This window comes from Muntiacus reevesi, chromosome X (assembly GCF_963930625.1).
Source record: "Muntiacus reevesi chromosome X, mMunRee1.1, whole genome shotgun sequence".
Taxonomy (NCBI): domain Eukaryota; kingdom Metazoa; phylum Chordata; class Mammalia; order Artiodactyla; family Cervidae; genus Muntiacus; species Muntiacus reevesi.
In genome coordinates this window covers 68,237,730-68,259,991 of record NC_089271.1, presented here as the reverse complement: position 1 = coordinate 68,259,991, position 22,262 = coordinate 68,237,730, and the positions used below count along the sequence as shown (strand labels likewise).

The window sequence follows — 22,262 nt, the reverse complement described above, 5'->3', positions numbered from 1 at the left end:
TTGCAATTGCACACCATTGCAATTTTCTGGATCATTAAGACATTTTTTTTGTACAGTTCTGTGTATTCTTGCCACCTATTCTTAATCTCTTCTGCTTCTGTTAAGTCTTTACTGTTTCTGATCTTTTTTGTGCCTAACTTGATATTATGTGGGTAGAGTTAACTGGAATGCAAATACAAGATGAAGTTTTAATTTCTCTCATCCATGTGTAGCAGCTTCATACAATTCCTTTAAGTGGGAATAGAGAGAAGTATAATTCACATACCATAGAAATCACCTGTTTAAAATGCACAATTCAATGATTCACAGAATTGTACAACCATCATAACAATAGAATATTTTATCACTTCAATAAAAAGCCATATATCTTTTAGCAGTCACTGCTCATTTTCTCTTAATTCATTCAGGCATAAGAAAACACTAATATACATTTACTACTTAATAATTTGCTTATTCCAGACATTTCATGTAAATGAAATCATACGATATGTGACTTTTTTGTGACTGGTTTCTTTCACATAGTGTAATATTTTTAACATTCTAGTAAATGTTAAGTGGTATCTCATTGTGGTTTTGATTTGTGTTTCCTTAATGGAAAATAATATACAGAGTCCTTTCATGTGCTTATTGGCCATTTGCTTATCTTCCTTAGGGAAATATCTGTTCAGATCCTTTGTTCATTTATTAATTGGATATTTGATATTTTAGTATTGGATTGTAAGAGTTCTTCATGCATTCTACATTCAAATCTCTTATAAGATAAATGGATTGCAAAAAATTTATCCAGTTCTAGGGGATGTATTTTCAAATTGTTGGTTTACTTTGAAGTAGAATCATTTTAATTTTAATGATGCTCATTTTTTAAAATGTTTTCTGAGCATTTGGTATCATATCAAAGAAACCATGGCCTGTGTAGATTTATTCTTATGTTTTATTACAAAAGTTTCATAACTTTAGAAATTATGTTTAAATTTTGGATTCATTTTGAGTTATTTTTGTAGATGGTATACATTTTATATGTGGTAAGGGTCTATTTTATTCTTTTATATGTGGATATCCAGTTTTCCTAACATTATTTGTTTAAATGGAGAAACAATTGAATCGTTTTGGCATTTGTTGAAAATTATTGACCATTCATGAAAGGGCTTATTTCTGAGCTCTCTATAATATTTCATAGGCCCTCTATAATATTTTATGGGGTTATATGTCTGTCTATACCACACTATTTTGATGATAGTGGCTTTGTAGTAAGTTGTGAAATCAGGAAATGTGAGACTTCGAAGTTTGTTCTAGTCTTTTTTTTTTTTCTTCGTTTATTTTTATTAGTTGGAGGCTAATTACTTTTCAGTATTGTGGTGGTTTTTGCCATACATTGACATGAATCAGCCATGGATTTACATGTGTTCCCCATTCCGATCCCCCCTCCCGCCTCCCTCCCCAGTATAATTTACATACAGTAAAACTTCTTTTTAGTGTATAATCCTACTAGTGTGGAAAACACATGAATTTACATCATTACTATAGTAATCAAGATACAGAACATTTGCATGTATTGTGTTTTAGTTGCTAAATCGTGTCTGACTCTTGTGACCCCATGGACTGTAGCCTGTCAGGCTCCTCTGTCCATGGGCTTCTCCAGGCAGAAATACTGGAGTGGGTTGCCATTTCCTTCACTATGTTCTAGTCTTTTTTTTTCCCAGATGAAATTGTTCCATATAATAGCTGTTCATTTGGTGTTACTGTGGGAAGAGATGAGTTCAGAATCTTAATATATCACCATCTTGAACCACAGCCCCTATTTTATTATTTTTGATGCTACTCCAAATCAAACACTTTTCTTATCTTCCTTTTCAGATTGTTCATTGTTAGGATATAAAAATACTAATGATTTTTGTATGTTGATTTTTTCATCCTGTGGTTTTACTGAATTTATTAGTCATAATAGTTTTTCTTATATGGAAAATCTTTAGAATTTCTAACTTTTACATATAGGATCGTGTCATCTGCAATAGTAAATAGCATTAATTCTTTCTTTCCAATTCAGATACTTTTTATTTCATTTTTATTTTTTGATTTTTTTAAAAAAGTTATTAATTTATTTTAATTGGAGGATAATTACTTTACAATATTGTGATGGTTTTTGCCATATATCAACATGAGTCGGCCACAGGTATAAATATGTAGTTCTGCCATCCTGAAGCCCTCTCCGTCCTCCCTCCTCATCCTATCCCTCTGGATTGTCCCAGAGCACCAACTTTGGGTGCCCTGCTTTATGCATCTAACTCGCACTTGTCATCTATTTTACATATGGTCATTTATACGTTCCAATGCTATTCTGTCAAATCATTCCACCCACACCTTCTCCCACTAAGTCCAAAAGTCCGTTCTTTATGTCTGTGTCTCTTTTGCTGCCCTGCATGTAGGATCATCAGTACCATCTTTCTAAATTCCATTACTTTGCCAAGAAAGGTCCGTCTAGTCAAGGCTATAGTTTTTCTGGTAGTCATGTATGGATGAGAGAGTTGGACTATAAAGAAAGCTGAGCGCTGAAGAATTGATGCTTTTGAACTGTGGTGTTGGAGAAGAATCTTGAGAGTCCGTTGGACTGCAAGGAGATCCAACCAGTCCATCCTAAAGGAGATCAGTTGAGTGTTCATTGGAAGGACCGATGTTGAAGCTGAAACTACAGTACTTTGGCCACCTGTTGTGAAAAGCTGACTCATTTGAAAAGACCGTGATGCTGGGAAGGATTGAAGGCAGGAGGAGAAGGGGACGACAGAGGATGAGACGGTTGGATGGATGAGATGGTTGCATGGTATCTCTGATGGACATGAGTTTGGGTAAACTCCAGGAGTTGGTGATGGACAGAGAGGCCTGGTGTGCTGCAGTCCATGGGGTTGCAAAGAGTCGGACATGCCTGAGCGACTGAACTGAACTGAATGTGTTAATATACAGTATTTGTCTTTCTCTTTCTGACTTTCTTCACTCTGTATAATAGGCTGTAGGTTCATCCACCTCATTAGAACTGACTCAAATGCATTCCTTTTTGTAGCTGAATAATATTCCATTGTGTTTATGTACCACTACTTCCTTATCCATTCATCTGGTGATAGACAATATAGGTTGCTTCCATGTCTCAGCTATTGTAAACAGTGCTGCAATGAACATTGGGGTACATGTGTCTCTTTCAATTCTGGTTTCCTCAGGGTATATGCCCAGCAGTGAGATTGATGAGTCACATGACAGTTCTATTCAAGTTTTTTTAAAAGGAATCTCCACACTGTTCTCCACAGTGGCTGTACAAATTTGCATTCCCACCAAGAGTATTAAAGTGTTCCCTTTTCTCCACACCTCCCCAGCATTTATTGTTTGTAGACTTTTTGATGGTGGCCATTCTGATCCATGTGAGAAGACACCTCATTGTAGTTTGATTTGCATTTCTCCAATAAAGAGTGATGTTGAGCATCTTTTCCTGTGTTTATTAGCCATCTGGATACATTCTTTGGTGAAATGTCTGTTTAGGTCTTCTGCCCACTTTTTGATTGGGTTGTTCGTTTTTCTGGTATTGAGCACTTGAGCTGCTTGTATATTTTGGAGATTAATTCTTTGTCAGTTTCTTTGTTTGCTATTGTTCTTTCTCCATCCTGAGGACTGTCTTTTCACCTTGCTTATAGTTTCCTTCATGGTGCAAAAGATTTTAAGTTTAATAGGTCCCATTTGTCTATTTTTGTTTTTATTTCCATTACTCTGGGAGGTGGGTCATAGAGGATCTTGCTGTGATTTATGTCTGAAAGTGTTCTGCCTATGTTTTCCTCTAAGGGTTTTATAGTTTCCGGTCTTACATTTAGATCTTTAATCCATTTTGAGTTTATTTTGTGTATGGTGTTAGAAAGTGTTCCAGTTTCATTCTTTTACATGTAACTGACCAGTTTTCCCAGCACCACTTGTTGGAGAGACTGTCTTTACTCCCTTGTATATTTTTGCTTCCTTGTCCAAAGAAAAGGTCTCCATAGATGCCTGGAATTGTATTTGGGCTTTCTATGTTGTTCCACTGATTTATATTTCTGTCTTTGTGCCAGTACCATACTGTCTTGATGGCTGTAGCTTTGCAGTATAGTCTGAAGTCCCAAAAGTTGATTCCTTAAGTTCCATTCTTCTTTCTCAAGATTGCTTTGGATATTTAGGGCCTTTTGTGTTTCTATATAAATTGTAAAATTGTTTGTTCTAATTCTGTGAAAAATACCATTGGTAGTTTGATAGGGATTGCATTGAATCTATAGATTGCTTTGTGTAGTATACTCATTTTCACTGTATTGATTCTTCCATTTCAAGAACATGGCATGTTTTTCACCTATTGTCATCATTGATTTTCATCAGTGTTTTATAGCTTTCTATATGTGTCTTTTTTTTTCCTTTAGTTAAAGTATTTTGTTCTTCTTGTTGCAATGGTGAATGGGATTGTTTCCTTAATTTCTCTTTCTGATTTTTCATCATTAGTGTATAGGAATGCAAGGGATTTATTATTTATTTATAATTATTATTTATTTATTGTTATTTATAATTATTATTAATTTTGTCTCCTGAGACTTCACTATATTCATTGATCAGTGCTAGTAATTTTCTCCTGGCATCTTTTGGGTTTTCTGTGTAGGAGATCATGTCATCTTCAAACAGTGAGAGGCTTATTTCTTTTCCAATCTGGATTCCTTTTATTTGTTTTTCTTCTGTGATTACTGTGACTGGAACTTTGAAAGCTATGTTGAATAAAACTGGCAAGAGTGGGCACCCTTTTCTTGTTTCTGTTCTCAGGGGAAATGCATTCAGTTTTACACCGTTGAGGATAATGTTTGCTGTGGGTTTGCTATATATGGCCTTTATTATGTTGAGTTATCTTCCTTCTGTGCCTACTTTCTGGAGAATTTTTATGATTGCTGTTGTTGATTAGTCTCTCAGAGACTAATGTCCAACTCTTTGTGACTCCATCGACTGCAGCACACCAGGCTTCCCTGTCCTTCACCATCTTCTGGAACTTGCTCAAACTCATGTCAACTGAGTCAGTGATGCCATCCAACCATCTCATCCTCTATCATTCTCTTCTCCTCCTGCCTTCAATCTTTCCCAGCATCAGGGTCCTGTCCAATGAGTCAGCTCTTCACATCAGGTGGCCAAAGTATTGGAGCTTTAGCATCAGTCCTTCTAATGAATATTCAGGACTGATCTCCTTTAGGATAGACTGGTTTGATCTCCTTTCTGTCCAAGGGACTCTCAAGAATCTTCTCCAACAGCACAGTTCAAAAGCATCAATTCTTAAGTGCTCACCCTTCTTTATGATCCAAATCTCACATCCATACATGGCTACTAGAAAAGCCGTAGCTTTGTCTATACGGACATTTTTCAGCAAAATAATGTCTCTGCTTTTTAATATGCTGTCTAGGTTTGTCATAAATTTTTTCTTCCAAGGAATAAGTGTCTTTTAACTTCATGGCTGCAGTTAATATCATTAGTGATATTTGAGATTAAGAAAGCAAAGTCTGTCACTGCTTCCATTGTTTTCCCATCTATTTTTCCATGATGTAGTGGGACCAGATGCCATAATCTTAGTTGTTTGAATATTGATTTTTAAGCCAGCTTTATCACTTTCCTCTTTCACCTTCATCAAGAGGCTCTTTAGTTCTTCTTCACTTTCTTCCATAAGGGTAGAGTCATCTGCATATCTGAGATATTTTGATATAAAGATATTTATATTTCTCCTGGCAGTCTTGATTCCAGCTTGTGCTTCAACCAGTCTAGCATTTTGCAGGATGTAATCTGCATATAATTTAAATAAGCAAGGTGACAATATACAGCCTTGATGTACTCCTTTCCCAGTTTTGAACCAGTCCATTTTTCCATGTCCAATTCTAACTGTTGCTTCTTGACTTGCATACAGGTTTCCCTGGAGGCATGTAAGGTGTTCCTTTACTCCCATATCTTTAAGAATTTTCCACAATTTGTTGTTATTCACACAAAGACTTTAGTGTAGTCAATGAAGCAGAAGAAGATGTTTTTCTGGAATCCTCTTGCTTTTTCTATGATCCAACGTATGTTGGCTATTGTCATCTTCATTCTTTTTCATTTAATTCTGCTCTCAAATTCATGCTTTCTTTCCTTCTATTACCTTTGGGTTTTTTTCTTTTGGTAGTTGTTGTTGTTGTTATTCTTCTTTATCTAGTTGATTTAGGTGTAAAATACGTTGTTTATTTGATATCTCTCTTGTTTCTTGATGTAAACTTGTATTTTTATAAACTTCTCAGCACTGGTTTTACTACTTCCCAAAGGTTTTGAGTTGTTCTGTTTTCATTTTTATTTATTTCTAGGCACATTTTATTTCCTTTTTGACATTTAGAAATATATTGGTTATTCTGAAATGTATCATTTAACTTCCATGTTTTTGAGATTTTTATACTCTTTGTCCTGTAGTTGATATCTAATCTTGTAGCCTTGTGGTCAGAAACAATGCTTGAAATATTTTCATTTTTAAAAAATTTACCAAGTCTTGATTTGTGGCCCAAGATGTGATCTATCCTGGTGAATGTTCCATGTAAACCTGAGAAAAAAATGAAATCTATTGTTTTTGGATGAAATGTCCTTTAGATATCAGTTAGGTCCACTGGTCCAATGCACCTTTTACAGGTATTGTTTCCTTATTGATTTTCTGTCTGGATAGTCTATCTTTTGGTGTCAGTGTGCTATTAGAATCCCCACTATTATTGTGTTGCTGTTGATTTCCCCTTTAAAAGTTGTTAGCATTTGCCTAATGTATTGAGGTGTTCTTTCACTGGGTGCATATATATTTATAATTGCTATATCTTCCTCTTGGATTAATCCCTTGGTCATTATGTAGTGTCCTTCTTTGTCTTCTTTAACTCTTTATTTTAAGGTCTAGTTCATCTGCTATGAGTATTGCTGCTACTGCTTTCTTTTTGCTTCCATTTGCAAGGAATATCTTTTTCCAGCCCCTCACTTTGTCTATCTGTGTTCCTAGGTCTGAAGTTGGTCTCTTCAAGACAGCATGTATAGGGGTATTGTTTTTATATCCATTCAGTCAATCTGTGTCTTTTCATTGAAGCATTTAATACATTTACATTTAAGGTAATTATTAATATGTATGGTCCTGTTAGCATGCACTTTATTATTTTGGGTTTGTTTTCGTAGGCCTTTTCTTTTTGTATTTCCTGTCTAGAGAAGTTCCTTTAGCATTTGTTGTAGAGGTAGTTAGGTCGTGCTGAATCATCTTAACTTTTGCTTGTCTGTAAAACCTTTGATTTCTCCTTCAAATCTGAATGAGATCCTTGCTTGTTAGAGTAATCTTGGTTTTAGATTTTTCCCTTTCATCACTTTAAATCTTGTTATTCCTTCTGGCCTGCAGGGTTTCTGGTGAAAAATCAGTCTGGGTATTGAATATAAAGGGGTAGCAAGAAGGAAATGTTTGTTTGGATGGAATAGTTTTATATCTTGTGTGTGGTGATGGTTACATGTGATAAAATGATATAGAACTAAACATTTATATCCATGTCAGTTTCCTGATTTTGATATTATATTATATATATTTAAGTAATAATCAGTGGGAAATATTGGGTGAAAAGTATACAGAATCTGTACCAACTTTGCAACTTTCTATGTTTCAGTAATTATTTTAAAATGTTTTAAAACCCTAGTTTTCAATTTTCCATGTCTTAAAAATTCTTCCATGACATAATTTGCAGTGTTTGTAATACCTTAAATTCCCATGACTGATTCATACTTTCTCAACCCTCTCCAATGCTGTTGAGTTTTCAAGGTTTCCCAATTTGAATAGGTGGTAGTGAGTAGAACATCTTTGTATTTACATTTGTGCTGATATTCAGAATTACTTATGAGCAAAGATTTCTCAAGGTTAAATGGCACTTTGAAAGTGCCTCTGTCTTTCAGAGCTTTGAATGAAATGCTGCCAAGTGGCTTTCATTGATGTTGCTCCAATATAGGGTCTCATGGGTAATGTGATACAGTGTTCAAGTGAATGCTTCCATTGGGCATCATTAATTACATTGAGTCTGTGCTCATTTCATTAATTAAAATGACCTGATCCTTACTGTTTTATACAGACTTTAAAAATATTATTACACAAGAGATAGTACTTTGTGTAGACAAATAAAAATCAGGATAAGAAGGTTAGAAAATCACCAGAATTACATGCAACACGGAGATGTGATCAAAGTTTAATTTGAGAACATTCCTTTCCATTGTATACATTTTGTGTACATATGTTTATTTCTACAGAAATATAATCATGCCAAATATTTGCTTTTTATTACAAAATGATAAATCTTTAGAATTTATGTGCCTTTAAATATTTTTCTGATATTTCCTATTCAGTGACAGAATTTCATTCAAATTAATTAACAAATCCTATTTTCTGTAACTAATTTTTGGTTTTAAAATCATTTCAAATTTTATCATGAACCATCAATATTTCTATGTTATCCATATAGCTAGATCTATGTTTCTCTGCTGGATTATTTCCTGAGAAAATCTTCAAAAGTGTTATTTGTTGCCAAAAGACACTTCACAAAGGGGCTGTTCATGTGTATGCTCCCACCCACAGCATCAGAGATTGTCTCCTCAACCCAACCCTCATTCAAAATATTTGAATTCTTCACTTTTCGAAAGAAAGAGGTTATCACAGTGTGCCTCTGATGTTTTCTTCAGTTTGTTAGAAGAAATGTAATTCCACTGTGAAAAATTAAGAAAATGAATATTAGAATATATTTTTAAAAAATAGAAAGCACCTATAAATCAACTAACCAGTGATAAATAAGATTATAATGTAGCTAGAGAAATAGTTCTCTTTTATTCCATAGAAATTGAGTCACACTGTTGGCATTGTTTCCTAAACAGACTTTTTTTCTATTAACCATTATTGAACATCAACTTTTTTTTGGCTGTGCCATGTGACATGCAGTATCTTAGTTCCCTGACCAGAAATTGAACCTGTGTCCCCTGCAGTGAAAGCGTGAAGTCTTAGTAACTGGACCATCAGAGAAGAACCTGAACATCATAACTTCTGATGTCTGTATGTCATCCTATTGCATAAGACAATCTTTATTTTCCTTATCAATAAAATATTATTAAAAGTTTAGTTGGTGTTTTTAGTTGGTTTTAGTTGGTGTTTTCCCTCATTTAAATTAAGCCTGGGATGATACTTTCAAACCAAATGTAAGCTCACATCCAAGAATGTTTTCTCAAAATCCATTCTTAGAAATGAAACTGCAGTGTACAGGACACAAGCATTTCCTTAAAATTTTTGAAGTAATTGATGTAGTCCTATACAACCTACTATCAATTTATATTTCTGTGAGACATGTAAGTACTTCCACTTTTCCTTCTGTATTCTCCTATATGGGTATTGCAACATTTAAATTTTTTTACAGTCATAAGCTGACACCAGAGTCTAATTGTTATGGACAGATTCAGCTGCTTTAAGCACTGTATTTTATTTGCCTTATTTATCTGAATGTTAATTTCTTTTCAAGCAAAAGTAGACACTAAAATTTTCTGCCTTCAAGTAAGCATTTGTATTAGTTTCCTATTGTTGCTGTAACAAATTATTACAAATTTAGAGGCTTAAAACAAGAAAAATTTATTATTTTACAATTTTGAAGTTCAAAAGTTCATAATCAGTCTCATCGGACTCAAGTCAAAATGTCAGTAGGACAAGTTCTTTCTTGAAGCTTTGAAGGGAGGCTCTATTTCCTTGCTTTTTCAGTTTCCAGAGGCTGTCAGTGTTTCTTGGTTCAGGATCCCTTTCTCACATTACTTCAAACCCTTGCTTCATTTGTCACATCCCCTACTACTAACTAATTCTCCTGCCAACCTCTTATAAAGACTCTTGTCCTAACCTTGGGTCCATTGAATAAGCCAAGATAATTTCCCTAACTCAATATCTTTAATTCAATCAATCTGAAAAGTCCCTTTTGCCATGTAAAGTAATGTATTCACAGGTTTCAGGGATCAGGATGTGGACATCTTTGAGCAGGTATTATTTTGTCTACCACACCACTATTCATCAATTTGAAAAGAAATATATTTTCATTATTTAAATATACATTTTTACAAGATAATATTGACTCTATTGTTTCACAACTTGCATTTTGTATTTAACAATATATATTAAGCATAATTTTATATTCTTTAATAATAGTCTCTACTCCATCAGTTCCAAATATTTTATACCATTTCAATGAATGGAGGGACTCTAATTATATTAACAAGTATAACCAAAATACTTTTGAAACATCCCACCCTCACCTTCTCCCACAGAGTTCAAAAGTCTGTTCTGTACTTCTATGTCTCTTTTTCTGTTTTGCATATGAGGGTTATCGTTACCATCTTTCTAAATTCCATATATATGTGTTAGTATGCTGTAATAAATAAAAAACAAAATACTTGCAGTGACTCCAACTTTTATGTATTAAAATAAAAATTGTGTTCTGGTCACAACATGGGATTATATTGTTTTTTCCCTCATCTTTCCAAAATCCCATTTAAATGACACTAATGATTCATAAAAGAAATAAACTGCAAGAGCACTGAGTCATAAAGGGCAGCAGAGATTTGAATAAATATCTCAAAGATATATGTACGGGAGAAGGCTTCTATGGGGCAGGAAGTATTCTCTCTAGGGGAGCTCTAGAGAGCCTACAAGCACAGAAAGATTTTTGTGTCTGTGCTGGAAGGACTAGGGGTAGAACAGCTGCACCAGACAGCACATAGCTCCATCTTTCCTCCCCAGGAGGGAGAAATTGGCAGCAGAGCCAGCCTTAGAGAGCTTCTCAGAAGATAATGTCAGCTAAAGATTAGCATACAGATACAAGCTATAATGCCCATACAAAAACTCGCCATTATATACTGAGCAGAACCCCCAAAAGGCAGAATTTACAACTAAAGAAATAAGCAATAATAGACAAAGAACTGAAAAAAAAATAAGACTGCTTAAAATGTTTAAAGAGATGAAAAGAGGACTGGAATTAATTTTTAAAATTTAATTTAAAATTTAAGATATATTTGAGAAAGAGCAATTAGAAATTCTAGAGATGAAAACGGTACACATTGAAATAAAAATCTTATTAGATTGATCATATAGTTGGAACACAGATAAGGTAGGGGCCTTATCTGAATCATCCCTGTGTCTCAATACAACAAGGCCAGTATATGTTACACATATATCAGGCATTCAGCAATTTCTTGTTAAACTGAAACAGGTGGGTGAGTTTTGGACAAGCCAGGTGCTCCTCCAGTATAGGTGAGTCTCAGGGACCAAGACAGTCTTAAGTGGAAGTACCTGAAGATTGAGCTGAGCTGGGTTTGACTCCTTGTTGGTAGGATTAGCAATGCTGCTGCTGCTGCTGCTGCTAAGTCGCTTCAGTCGTGTCCGACTCTGTGCAACCCCATAGACAGCAGCCCACCAGGCTCCCCCGTCCCTGGGATTTTCCAGGCAAGAGTACTGGAGTGGGTTGCCATTGCCTTCTCCGGGATTAGCAATGAAGTTCATCTATACAAGATACTTTGGTGCTGCCATTGACCTCAGGGGCCAGTTTGTTCCCTGTCAGATCTACTGATCAACTTGTCTTCACTCAGCATGTCCCTGTTAGGAACTATGAGGATGTCCACGGCCATATATGTGTGAAGAAACATCATATAAATGGTTAACAGTTGTGCCAAAACTCCCCCTATTTACTTCCTCCATCCTAGTCCTTATACTCTCCCCCACCCTGCCTCCAATCCAGAGAAAGGAGAGCAGTCCTGTGTGCATCCAGTTTTCCATACCTGGCCTCCACAACTGGATCTTAGGGTGGTCTGCTTCCCTGGAATAATGAACATCTTCTTCTAGGACAGCAATCCTCTTTGTATTACAGAAGGAGAGCAATCCAGATTGGGCCCATTCCAGGGTACCTTGTAGCCTTCAGCCCTTACCAGCAAGGAAGCTTTTCTGAGGTGTGGCTGAGGCTTGAAAACAGAGGACAGCTTCAGAAGCAATGATATTCTTGTGTCCTCCCTTTCTACATTCTCATTTTCTTCTATATTTCAAGGAAGTGGACACTCAGAGAACAGATGCCCTACCCTGGCCAACCCATGCCAAAGCAAGTGCTTTCAGGAGAAAGGCAGCTTGGGATAAGCTGTTCAGACTTTAGGCTTCAGCTCCCAAATCCCTTTCTAACCCTGCCACTTTATATGAGAAGTCATCCTCACTATTTGGGCCTCCTGGAGTGGTATATAAAGCAGATGATTGTCTGTAGGTCACTGAGGCCTACTTAAAGAGACTACACATGAGCTCCTAAAAAGTGTCTTATGGATGAAGTGAAGTGCAGTCGCTCAGTCATGTCTGACTCTTTGCGACCCCATGAAATGTAGCTTAAAGGATCCTCAGTCCATGGAATTTTCCAGGCAAGAATACTGGAGTGGGCTGCCATTTCCTTCTCCAGGGGATCTGCCCAACCCATAAAGAGTATATTACCAATGCAACTAGACCTCAGTAATTCACAACTATCCAGGGCTAATATTCACCTGAAATATTTACTAAAGTAAACAAACACTAGTAAGTCTAAGAACTGAGTATTCATTTGAACTCAACTACCAAGGTATTGATAATTAGCAGTCTTAAAATCACTGATGTAGGATGTAAATACTGCTAGACTAAGATATAATTGACCTGGGTTATAGTTCAGATGTCATCAAATAATAAATGTGTGAACCTGTGCTTTTCTATCAATTTCTTGAAAACACCTTTGAATGGTTTAGAAAGAGATGTTGAATAACTTGCATAGGTCATATGGCTAGGAAGTGACAGAGCCAGCATTGTCCAGATCCAGAGTTCATAGCCATTCTGATATACTCTCACCTCCTTATGCTTAGAATGTTCATATGGGGACTAGAACAAAGTATCTCAGGGAGCAGGACCTACTCTGATAATTCTTTTCCAACTTTATTTGCAACTAGCCTCAAACCCTGCCTGCAGAAAATTCCTTAAGACATTTTTGAGTACTCATGGAAGGGGAGGAGAAACTGTTGAATGAGAAATCTCCCTGCATGGAGATACCCTCTAAGAAGGGAGGACAAGACTGTGGGGTCCTTGTCTAAATGTGAAGGGTACTTTCACGTTGGTATAGATTGTTGGTATTGGAGAGTTTAGGGACAGTAATCCTGGGGCTAGGAGAATTGCCTTGAAGTCCACATTTGTCAGTCCAGCTCAATATTTCCTTGGATTGTAATGCTTATTTGTGATAAGTTTACTGAAACTGATGAAGACAAGGGCAGGAAAAGGCTTCCATAACTGCCCATTCTCTCCATAAGAGGGTGCTCCTGTGTGCTCAATCCCTCAGTCCTGTTTGACTCCTTGAGACCCTATGGACCCTGCCAGGCTCTTCTGTCCATGGGATTTCCCAGGCAAGAATACTGGAGTGGGTTGCCATTTCCTTCTCCAGGGGATCTTCCCAACCCAGGGATTGAATCTGTGTTTCCTGCATTGCTGGTAGTCTCTTGCATCCCAAGTGGATTCTTTACCAGCCACCAAGGAAATCCTGAACATGCATATGTTCTCAATGCTTTTTCCCCAGCACAAATCCCAATCACGGATCAAAGGGAACTCTGGATTGCATTGTACATATAGGATACTGAGTCCATATCTAACCAACACCCATTCTGCAAGCCCCACCTTGGCCAAAACTTCAATACCTGGTGGGTATCAATAGCCCAAAGAGTCTGCAAATGAACTCAGACAGTACCATTTTATAAATTAATTTACAGAGATAAGAAGGGTATTTGGTCCAGTGTTCTAAAGGTTTGGTGATTGTGTTTAATACTTCAGAGTAATTTAAACATCTTTTGTAAATATTATTTGCCTGACACTCATTTCTACCTTTAAGTGTGTCCCCTAAGGGGTGCTAATTCTAATTTGTTACTTGAATAAAGGAGAATATCCAGGCCTTTCATGACCTTCAAAGGAATGGCTGTAGTTAATAAGATACTATAACTTTTCCCTTATCATTGTCATGTGTTCTGTACAAGCCTCACCTTTGTTACTTCTGGGAGACTACATGTGGCATCTGTGACACAGAAGCTATTTTTCACTTCTGTTTTTGCATCCCTAGCTCCCCTGAGCAAGGTAGGAGCTCTATCAGATCACTGTTGTTTCAGGGTTACCAAAAAAAAAAAAAAAAAAAAGAAATGCCAACACTTCTGGAGGCTCAGAAATGGTGATGTTTGATGCTCTCTAGGTAAAAGCCAGCAGATAAGGCTGGAAGCTTGCAGAAGAGAATGAAGTGGGGAAGACTAATAGGACAGAGTAGGGAGACTGGACAGAAATGCAAATTCTACCCCTACAGCTCTCATGGAGCCTGAGTGATGGAACAAAGAAGAGCCTGGAGAAATTTCAGCCTCACTTTCATCCTCCTTTGGAGAGCTGTTGTCTTAAGCCCCTCCCAGCCTGGCATTTGGCCATTCCTTGTATTTTTGAGAGTCAATAAATTTGAATAAGGACATAGCAAAGGCTTGTGATGCTATGCACTGTAAACAGTATGCGTTGTAGTCAAAGGCAGCCTCTAATCCCAGCTCTCATTGACTGACTGTGTGACCTTGGGCACATCACCTAAGCCTCAGTTTCCCATGGTATCAAATGGGACTATTAAAACGCTTATTGGAGAACTGGTGGTGAGATTGGAGCTAAAGGAGATGAAGAACCCAGCACAATGCCTGGCATAAATTTAGTATTAAAAAAGTTGGCAGCTTTACATTATGGTTGGTCCAGATTCTACACCTTCCCCTTGGCAGGTTTCTCTCTACTGGTGCCCCCAGAAGAACTGATGTACTTTGAGGATCCAGGAGTTTAACAATTTCCAAAAAAATCAGAGCAAGAAAAGCTTGGGGCTTATCAGCTTGCCCCCTTCCCCCACCCCACAAGTATGTACAAATTAAGGGTCCGAGGAGGCTGAAGAATGAGGGGCTCTCAGTTTAGCTTGGAAGTTGTACACTATTTCAGGGTCCCAGATTTTTAATTGAATATTCTCCTGCCTCACAACTCCACCTCCATCCTATTTTAAAGAACCCCTTTAGTTCTCCAGTTACACATTTTCTTGTCACTGGAAATTCCGCGCTTAGCCTTTAGTTTCCCTGGGAATGCAACGATAGGGGAGATCTCTGAGACTAGTTGGGGCGCTATTGTCCAGGCAACCGCGGAGTGAGCCTGCGCAGTGACTTCCCCAAGCAGGCAGCTCCAGTTTGCCTTCTGCACTGCTGCTGGACTTGGGGCTGAAAGAGTGTAACTCCCCTCTTCCTGTCCCCTCTCCCCCGTTAGACGATTGTGTTGTTCTCTTCTTGAGACTGACTAAAATGTGTGGAAAGTCCTCTCTTCCATCTGATAGGAGGTGGCAGTTGAGGATCTCCTCTAGTGATTAAATGGATAAAAGGGCAGAAAGCTTATGGGTGCCAGGAGGAGACGAAGCATAAAACCTACACCACTGATAGGCAGTCCCCTTCTTCCCTCGCAACCTTGCGTTAGAGGTGACTTTAGGTACAATATACTACTAAGCCAGGGCTCCCTTACAGGAATTGTTAGCTGCTGCTGCCAGCTCTCTAGGGAAGAGCTGTGAGCAGGGTTAGAAGCTGCGAGATCCCGGATCTGGATGAAGAGAACTACAATATTAACACTCACCTTAACGGCTTGAGTGCAGAAATAAACAGCGTAGCAGAGGTTGCCATTCAGAGTTCCTCCACGTGGACTGTTAGGTCTGACGGAAATCCAAGACTAGCTGCCTTCAGGAGAAACATTGTTGATTTCTAAGACCCACTCTCTGAGAATATGAATCTTTGTTATCTCTGCCATAGGCTTATCTCTTTCACTCTGCTCTTAACTTGAATTCAACATTGTTTTCCTGAGCTTCATGTAAATCCCACGAAGCAATTTTACATACTGCCCCTGACTTTATGGACTAGCCCTCCTTCCCTCCCTCTTCCCAACCTCAGGTCTTACAATAGAAGTCACTAAAGTTTAACTTGTCTCTAGTCCTGCATACCACCTCATCCTCCCCTGCCACCACCTCTGACCACTCCTCCATTTGTATGACACCCCTGTCCCTTCACTGTCCTCTCCCACAACTTGCAGTTTAGTTGGGAGTTACTCCTGCAAACTCTCATAGATCTCTGAGCTTACCCCTATTATACCACTTGCCACAGCAATAATGTAATTGTTGGTTTACTTTCACAGACCCTCCCCCTTAAGCCCTGGGGCTCAACTGGGTCTTCCTCAGCCTTATATTTCCAGCATAAAGCACTGTGCTTACAGCATGACAGATACTTAATAAATGTTTGTTGAATAAAATAGTATTTAAGCATGGAGCCTAATTCATTAAACTTTTATTTTTCACTACACTCTGGAACCACAAAGCAAATACAGGTAAATGCCAGTAATTTTTAAAAAATAAAACAGTAGACACAATGGGAGAACATCAACAGACCAATGATTTTGTGTTTGTTTTTCTTGTGTGTATATTATCACTGTTGTTACTTAACTCCTGTATGAGACCATTTCATTATTTCAAATGGCTAAAGAAAAGCTATATATTTTCTTCCACATCATAGAAAGATGTAAGTATTACCAATACATTTTATGCAGCCATATGAACTTTTATAATGAAACAAGACAGGAATGACAAATGAGCAATTCTATTTTTAAACACTGATCATGAATCTAATTCAGGGTAAATTAAAAGGAAGAAAATACTATTAGAAATGGAACACAAATAGCAAGCACAAAGTGTACTTTTCACCCCAACCCTGCCCAATTTCTGATTTGTGGGCCCAGTACCCATTTCCCCAGGCCCCTTTAATTGATGCCACCTAACTGAAGTGACACACTTCCCTCAGACTTCACATGGGGCCAAAGAAGAACATAGCAGTTGCCTCAGATCTGGCTCTGGCTTCTTCATCTTCAGCAGCCTCCCTATATTGCTCTGGCCAGTCCTGTGGCTGCTTTCTGTAGAGCCTGGCCATGTACTCCAGGGCTTTCATTTTGGTGGTTTCAAGGTGAGCTCGAGGACCCCATAGAAGCTCATATTCAACTGGATTAGAATAGGAGAGTGGCCTGCATTCCAAGTAGCGCTGTCTCATAAGTTTGCAGGTGATGGCATGCTTTCTCCCTACATCCACACCAAATCTCCGAAGCAAATTCCAGACGTTGGCCTCTTTGACACGGTTGCCCATTAGGAAGATCAAACCCAGGATTGGCATCACATATTCTTGAGTGGGTCTCCCCAGGCTCTCTAGCATCATTTGCTCTTCTTCTGATTCTGGTTGCTGGACAAGGAGGTAAATGTGTTCACTGGTATCAACCTCAATCAGAGAGAACCCATAGAACAGATCAAGTATTAGAGTAGCTCGACTGAGGATATTTGGAAACACATCCTCAAATTCTTTGCCAGTGTGAGCCAATAGTTCATCCTGATGTATAGGTAGCAACTCCTCTGTGACATTAATGGCCAACTGGACCAAATCATTTGCCTTATCATTCATAATGTCTTCTGACCAGAACTCTAAACCAGCAGCCTGGCTTCTTTCTTTGGCCTTGTCAGCTTCTAGGGCCTTATTATATACTTCTGGCCAGCTCCAGGGTTCTTCATCATGGGCCTCTGCCACAAACTTCAGGGCTTCCATCTTTGTGATTTCTTTGTGGGCTCTAGAACCCCACAAGAACTCAAATTCGAGAGGATTAGTCCCATAAACTGGCCAGTACTCCAAGAATCGCATACGTACAAAGTCAGTAGTTAGGAGGGTCCTTGTGTTCCCAAAGGGGATGTTGATCCTCTGGGGCTCACCTAACACATCAACCTTTAGCAACAGATCCCAAATGGAGGTCTCTCTTGCTCGGTTACCATTTAGGAGAATGTGACCTAGGACCAAGGCCAGGAGACCTGCCTTTGGCATGTCCAGGGATTCTGCTATTCGATCATTGGTCTGGAGACCCCGTTTGCTGATTAGGTTGTAGGTGCCAGCTTGGGGATCAAGAACCCTCAGATTCAACCCAAAGACCCGATCCAGATGGGCTGAGGCTCGTCTGAGGATCTCAGGGAACTGATCTGAGTATTCTCTGAGGAACTCCAGCATCTCTGTCTGCTGAATAGACCCCTCAATTTGGCTTTTCATGCGCATGAAATTCACCAAAGCAATCGACCTGTCTTCCAGAGGATCGTGCACCCTGAGCGCCCCCAAACGTCGGGACTGCTCATCAATCAGCATATCGAGGTCTTTCAGGTCCTGCGCAGCCTGGGAAGCGCTGGCAACCTGAGGGTCGACTGGCGCCTGAGGGCCCTGGGGGGCATCAGGAACTATCATGGAGGCGGGGAGCCCAGAGACATCAGTAGCCTGCATCTCACCTTGGAAGTCGCTGTAATCTGCAGTGGTCTCTGCGCTGCGGTGGCACGCATTCTTGCTTACCAGAGACATGGTTCCAAGAGACAGGAACGGGGAGGTCTGCGATCCGTCAGAGAGAGGATGGTAGGTGTGTTGGCGCCTCAGCACAAAGCCAAAGCCAGAGGCCCGGGAGCTGGGCGGGTCAGAAGTGACAGCTGGTGAGAGGAGCTGTCTTCCTACACAAACACCAGCCAGCAATGACCGCAAACCTCACAGAGCTAGGTTTTGCCGCAGCCTACGCAGGCGCAGTCTGGTTCTGCGATGTCTTGGCCACGCCCCGCTCTAAGTCCCCCACTCCCGCCCCCTACTTCTGCCTGGCCCAAGCTGCTGTTGGAGTGGTTCCTGCTACAGTCAAACTTGTTAGAGAGAATTCATGAAAGGGGGTAATAAACAGAGGTAAAGCAAAAGGGTAAGGGACAAAGGATGTTCAATGAAGCACCACAAAGTTTTTCTGTGAGGTGTAGGGCTAATAGGCAGTAGAGGATTTTGAGGGGAGGATACTGAAGATGAGAATAATTTCACAGATTCATTAATCCATCCACTCATTCAGCATATATTTCTTGAGTATGTGTCACATTCTAGGCACAGTACTGGGTACTAGGGGTACACCAGAGTACAAACATAATGATTATCCCTTTCTGTGTAGAGCTTACATTCTGGAGTAGGATCAAACAATGGTAATAATAGTGGAGCACTTGCTGTGTGCCAGAGACTATTTCTGGTGTTTTCACTTATCTCTTTGAATCACTTAATCTTAACTATGAGGTAGCTACTCTTAATGGTTCTCATTTTACAGACAAGGAAACTGAGTCAGAGAGGTGCATTTACCTGTCCAAAGTCAGGCAAAAACAAGTGGAAGAGATCAGGATTTGAACCTGTTTGCCAGAGTCTCAATAAAAGTACTTTCTCTCATACCATCTGCCCATCACAGATGACTGCTGCTGCTAAGTCGCATCAGTTGTGTCCGACTCTTAGCAACCCCATGGACTGTAGCCTACCAGGCTCCTCCGTCCATGGGATTTTCTAGGCAAGAGTACTGGAGTGGGTTGCCTGTGCCTTCTCTGTCACAGATGATTAATCCTGTTTATTTAAGGCACTCGTAATTAAAGTAGTTGAAAATATATGCTCTGATGGAGGGGCAGTTAATATAGAGTACAAACACAGAAGAAGAAACAAGCAATGAATTACAGCTTAGTCTGAAGTGTCTTGGATTGGGGACCCGTGCCTCAAGAACGAACTGAGCTCCAAGTGATGAATAGGATGAGAAGGATTTATAAGGGCTTTCTAGGCTGAGGGATCAGCATCAGAAAAGGCTCAGAGGTATGAAAGTACAAAATAAGTTTGCATAACACTGGTCATTCAGGGTGGCTAGAGCCAAAGTGCACTAGGAGGGGAGGGAGATGAGGATGAAGGTGATAAGACAGAACTGATTGGATTTTCTGTTTCTTCATTCAGAAGTTGGGGCTCCATGAGGTGAGAACAGCAACTCCAGAATAGGACCTGATTATTCAGGTGTTTGGTCATGTGTTTGCTGCTGTTGCTGCTGCTAAGTCGCTTCAGTCTTGTCCGACTCTGTGCGACCATAGACGGCAGCCCACCAGGCTCCGCTGTTCCTGGGATTCTCCAGGCAAGAACACTGGAGTGGGTTGCCATTTCCTTCTCCAATGTGTGAAAGTGAAGTCGCTCAGTCGTGTCCGACCCCATGGACTGCAGCCTACCAGGCTCCTCTGTCCATGGGATTTTCCAGGCAATAGTGCTGGAGTGGGGTGCCATTGCCTTCTCCCGGTCATGTGTTAGGGAGGCATAATTCAAACATTTTGACTAGGAAGAGTGGTCAGCTGTTTTATATTCTGGAACTGCTACCAAAGTAATTGAGCTAAATCCTAGCTCTCAACCATCAGGGCATGCAGTAGAATATTGAGAAGGAGAAAAATTTGCGTTTTTCTGCAGCCACAATTGAAATCCTTCCTAAAATTCTTGATAGTAATGTTGAATTCAGTTATCTTGTGCCCTGAAATTCCTTCAGAGGGCGCTACCTTCACAGGAGGGGCCAGACACTTAAACCTGACATTTTCTACATTCCAGATGCTTTCTTAAAGTAGCAAAGCAGGTAGCTCAGGAGCGAGCTGGACTAAAGACATAAATTTTTATAGACGTGAATGTGCATGTTCTACCAGGTAGAAATGTTCAGTTTCTGTGCTAATCGTATATTCGGAGAATCTTGTGGATAGCTGCAGCATCTTTTGAACTGTTGCAAAGGTGTAATTGAGGTCATATCTGATGAAATCCCTCATCCTAGTCTTTCCCCTTTCCCAGAAGGACTCCAAGCTCCTTGTCTAGACAGGTACTGTCCAGGGGTAAGTTCAGAGAGGGTTTTAAATTCTGCAGTCATTAAATAAAATGGAATTTCCCCCTGAAATCCAGCTCACATTTTTTTTTTTTTGTGAGTTGAATTCTCTACTACCTCTGTATCTAATAGGCAAAAATAGCATTGAGTGACAGTATCTAACCTGTGAAATGACATGCTGATCCCATTCTACAGCATTCAAATTCTTCACCAATTGGTTCCTACCTGTCTCTCCATTTTCATCTTTATTCCCTCTAGCACATCCTTCCATGAAATCTGTTCCTTAGCCACACAAAACTACACTCCTGGTCTCAGCCATTTCTACTTTACCTGTCTCCAAATAGTTCTAGTTCTTGCTAAATGAAAAATGAAGGAGCTGTGCCTGTGACTGTGACCTATGCTATGTTTTCCATTCTAAATGTGAATGTAAAAAGGTGGGATTATACTCTCCATTCTGAAATTCTTTTGATATTTTCTGATCTTTATTGCATTTAAAAAATGTGTGAATATCTTTCCATGCAATCATTTGTCTTACACATAATTTTAATACAATATTTTAACTTTATAATTATGTGCTTTACTGAGATATAACATATGCAGAGAAAAGTATACTAATTATGAATGCAGAGTTTGATAAATTATGACAGATTTAACACACCTTATGATCATTAGACCAATCAAGAAACAAAACATTACCAGCGTTTCAGAACCTCCAATGGCACCCCTCCCATCTCTTCCCTCATACTTGTCCCAAGAGGAAACCCCTATTCTGACTTCTATCATCACAGATTAGTTTTGCTGGTTTCTGAGTTTGGTATATCAATGGAATTATACAACATGTACTCATTTGTAGCTCTCTCTCTCTCTCTCTTTCTTTTTTAACAATAAAATCCCACTATATCTTATCCTTGTATAACAATATTTGTTCATTTGGATTATTATATACTTTAACATTGAATGATTGTACCACAATCTATCCTGTCAATTGCTGGTGGACATTATCTTTTTTTCAGTTTGTGGTTCTTACCAAAAATGCTGCTATGAACCTTTTTATACCTGTCTTTTGATTCACAGATTCATTTACATTGGAAATAAATCTATGAAAGGAATTACTGTACGATAAATGTGTGTGATTTCAGTTCACACAGATATTTCCAGAGAGTTTTTGAAATTGTTACACCAATTTACACTTCGACTGGTACTGTATGAGAGTTCTTATTGCTCTATATTCTTGTCTATGGGCATTCTAGTGGGTGTGCTATGGTCTATCATTTGGGTTTTTTTTCTCTTCACTCATATTGAGTTTTTTTAAAAAACTGCTTTTCAGACAAGAGTTGTCATTTGTTTTCTCAGGTTAATGGACATTAAAAGCAGAAAGTTAAGAAAACAGGAGATGCTAGAAGTTAGTCAGAAGACAGCAGCAAGAAGTGATAGTTGG

The 22,262-nt window shown here is 38.9% G+C and overlaps 1 protein-coding gene across 1 annotated transcript; it reads right to left on the bottom strand.

Annotated features, from left to right (window-relative positions):
* Positions 1–16,513: 16,513 nt before the first annotated feature.
* MAGEE2 (MAGE family member E2) lies at positions 16,514–18,646 on the bottom strand. The gene has a single exon (XM_065916299.1). The coding sequence runs from the start codon at positions 18,508–18,510 to the stop codon at positions 16,939–16,941; it is 1,572 nt and encodes a 523-aa protein (XP_065772371.1). The 5' UTR covers positions 18,511–18,646; the 3' UTR covers positions 16,514–16,938.
* Positions 18,647–22,262: the final 3,616 nt, after the last annotated feature.

Excerpts from the sequence above, each read along its gene's own strand:
- MAGEE2 (XM_065916299.1), bottom strand. The coding sequence starts at position 18,510 with ATGTCTCTGGTAAGCAAGAATGCGTGCCACCGCAGCGCAGAGACCACT.